At 45.0% G+C, this 2,839-nt stretch overlaps 1 protein-coding gene across 1 annotated transcript; it reads left to right on the top strand.

The window, feature by feature from the left end:
- Nucleotides 1-893: 893 nt before the first annotated feature.
- LOC311115065 (cAMP-dependent protein kinase inhibitor alpha-like) lies at nucleotides 894-1,300 on the top strand (the record flags this gene model as incomplete). The annotated part of the gene is made up of 2 exons (XM_084157267.1): nucleotides 894-1,038; nucleotides 1,218-1,300. The coding sequence occupies 2 exons, from the start codon at nucleotides 894-896 to the stop codon at nucleotides 1,298-1,300; spliced, it is 228 nt and encodes a 75-aa protein (XP_084013393.1).
- Between the last annotated feature and the right edge of the window lie 1,539 nt (nucleotides 1,301-2,839).

Here is a 2,839-nt window from a genome sequence, read left to right as displayed (position 1 = left end):
TGTGCAAAGCTGTCATCAAGGCAAAGGGTGGCTACTTTGAAGAATCTCAAATAAATGTATACAATTTATTTTGATTTGTTTAACACTTTTTTGGTTACTACATGATTCCAAAAGTTATATATTTTTTGGTATCTGGAAGTGTGACCTGTCAGACCTGTCAACTCATGCTCTATGACTGAGTGTAATTTATTTGAATTGTACTGAATTAAATTATTCTTCCTGCCACTCAAATTCAAATTCTACATCCTGTGGGGTGTGGCCAATTTAATTAGAATTTCAACTCATGAGTTGAATGGGAGTCAATTCCAAAATTCTGAATTGAGCCCAACCCTGGTGTGTCTGTGTGCACGCCCGCAAGAGTGTGAGACATGCAATGTAATTCTGCCTGTCACTTGTGTAGCCCAGAGCATGCAAAACAGACTCCACAACTACAGTAGTCACCATGAGAAAAGACACACAGACACACAGGCTGCCAATATGTACAAAGATAAATCTCTTCTTGTGTCCAGCCATGCTCCAGATGAAACTAGCAAACGGATCAGGGCCATCTGAGCTGCATGATGTCTAATGAAAACAGCCCTGTGCTAGCTGAGGTGGAACATTACAAAGTAAATGGCCTATGAGATGTTATCTGTTTTTAGTTGTTGACACAAATATAAATAAATGCTTTAGCTGTGCAAAAAAACAAGTGAGAAATCTGTTGTCACAATATTACAAGGACTCCCTCCAGTGGACAAAAACAGCACTATAAAATAGTTTATCCTGACCATGTGATCTGAGCAGTAGAACTTTTGGGTGCGAATATATTATTTATTTTCTCTCTCTCTCTCTCTTCCCCCTCTCTCTCTTCCCCCTCTCCCAGGCAGCAGTAGCAGGGTTCTTATCCTGAGGAGATGACGGAGGTGGTAGAGCCCAAGCTGGACTTTGCATCCTCGGGTCGCTCGGGGAGAAGGAACGCCCTACCTGACATCCTGGGGTCACCGGCTGGGGTCAACCCCACTGACCTTCCACTCAAACTGGCCGAGCTCAACCTCACAGGTGGGTTAGCTTAGCCTGTAAGCCTGACTCAAATCCATGAAGCTCCACCACACAACCACTGTCACATGGCAGGGTTCCAGGTTGCCTTCGCAAAGAAGCTTTTAACCCCAATAAAGATGAAATGTGGTGGAAAATGTATAACTAACTGCAGTCCTGTGTGTCTGTCTCTGTGTGTCTAGATGTTCCGGGAGAAGCCCAGTCTCCCACGGCGGAGGAGGCCCCACCCCCTACAGAGAGCTCTGAGGGGAATGAGGGATCATAAGGCTGCCTGGTGGGGGTCTAACTAGCCCCAATGTTTACCTCTTGTGAGGCTGATGAGATAACTGTAGAAGAGGAATGGATGGGTAGGACGATACAGAAGGACCCATGAAGGAGTGATGGGCCTGTTTGAACAGCAGCTGAGCTGCAGAGAGAGAGAGAGGGATGATCGTAGAAAGAGTGGGAGAGAAGGTTAGAAGGATGGACAGAGAACTGTCTCTATCACACAATCTGAAAAGACTTAAGAAAAGTGTCGGTGTGTGTGGGTGGATGGATCACCTCTACTCCCACACACACTGCCATGAGAAACAAAGGACATACGCTGATTATATACTGTTGTACACAACGGAGAAGACTCAATTGAAAAAATTTAACATTTACAATTTCCTGCTGACGTCTATAACAGGTTGGACAATGGGCGGATCCTAGTGGCCTGTAGTGGTTCTGAGCTTTCTGATTGGTCTGGAAGAGATAAGGTAATAATGTATTATAATGTACTGGATGTGTATGAAGAACGAGGTGAGAGTGAGTTAACTGTATAACAAGGGGAAGCTGGCTTCCTCTTTTGGTGTCTCACACAGACGTTTGATGTATGAATTCAGATCTGAGACTTTAATACGGATGGCAGCGTGGTATGTACAGCATACAGTGAGGGAAAAAAGTATTTGATCCCCTGCTGATTTTGTACGTTTGCCCACTGACAAAGACATGATCAGTCTATAATTTTAATGGTAGGTTTATTTGAACAGTGAGAGACAGAATAACAACAAAGAAATCCAGAAAAACGCATGTCAAAAATGTTATCAATTGATTTGCATTTTAATGAGGGAAATAAGTATTTGACCCCTCTGCAAAACATGACTTAGTACTTGGTGGCAAAACCCTTGTTGGCAATCACAGAGGTCAGACATTTCTTGTAGTTGGCCACCAGGTTTGCACACATCTCAGGAGGGATTTTGTCCCACTCCTCTTTGCAGATTTTCTCCAAGTCATTAAGGTTTCGAGGCTGACGTTTGGCAACTCAAACCTTCAGCTCCCTCCACAGACTTTCTATGGGATTAAGGTCTAGAGACTGGCTAGGCCACTCCAGGACCTTAATGTGCTTCTTCTTGAGCCACTCCTTTGTTGCCTTGGCCGTGTGTTTTGGGTCATTGTCATGCTGGAATACCCATACACAACCCATTTTCAATGCTCTGGCTGAGGGAAGGAGGTTCTCACCCAAGATTTGACGGTACATGGCCCCGACCATCGTCCCTTTGATGCGGTGAAGTTGTCCCGTCCCCTTAGCAGAGAAATACCCCCAAAGCATAATGTTTCCACCTCCATGTTTGACGGTGGGGATGGTGTTCTTGGGGTCATAGGCAGCATTCCTCCTCCTCCAAACATGGCGAGTTGAGTTGATGCCAGATAGCTTGATTTCCGTCTCATCTGACCACAACACTTTCACCCAGTTCTCCTCTGAATCATTCAGATGTTCATTGGCAAACTTCAGACGGGCCTGTATATGTGTTTTCTTGAGCAGGGGGACCTTGCGGGCGCTGCA

Source organism: Coregonus lavaretus (genome assembly GCF_964263955.1).
Source record: "Coregonus lavaretus genome assembly, chromosome: 3".
In the NCBI taxonomy this organism is placed as follows: Eukaryota; Metazoa; Chordata; class Actinopteri; order Salmoniformes; family Salmonidae; genus Coregonus; species Coregonus lavaretus.
The sequence above is the reverse complement of the archived record's forward strand: the minus strand, read 5'-3'. Positions and strand labels throughout refer to the sequence as shown.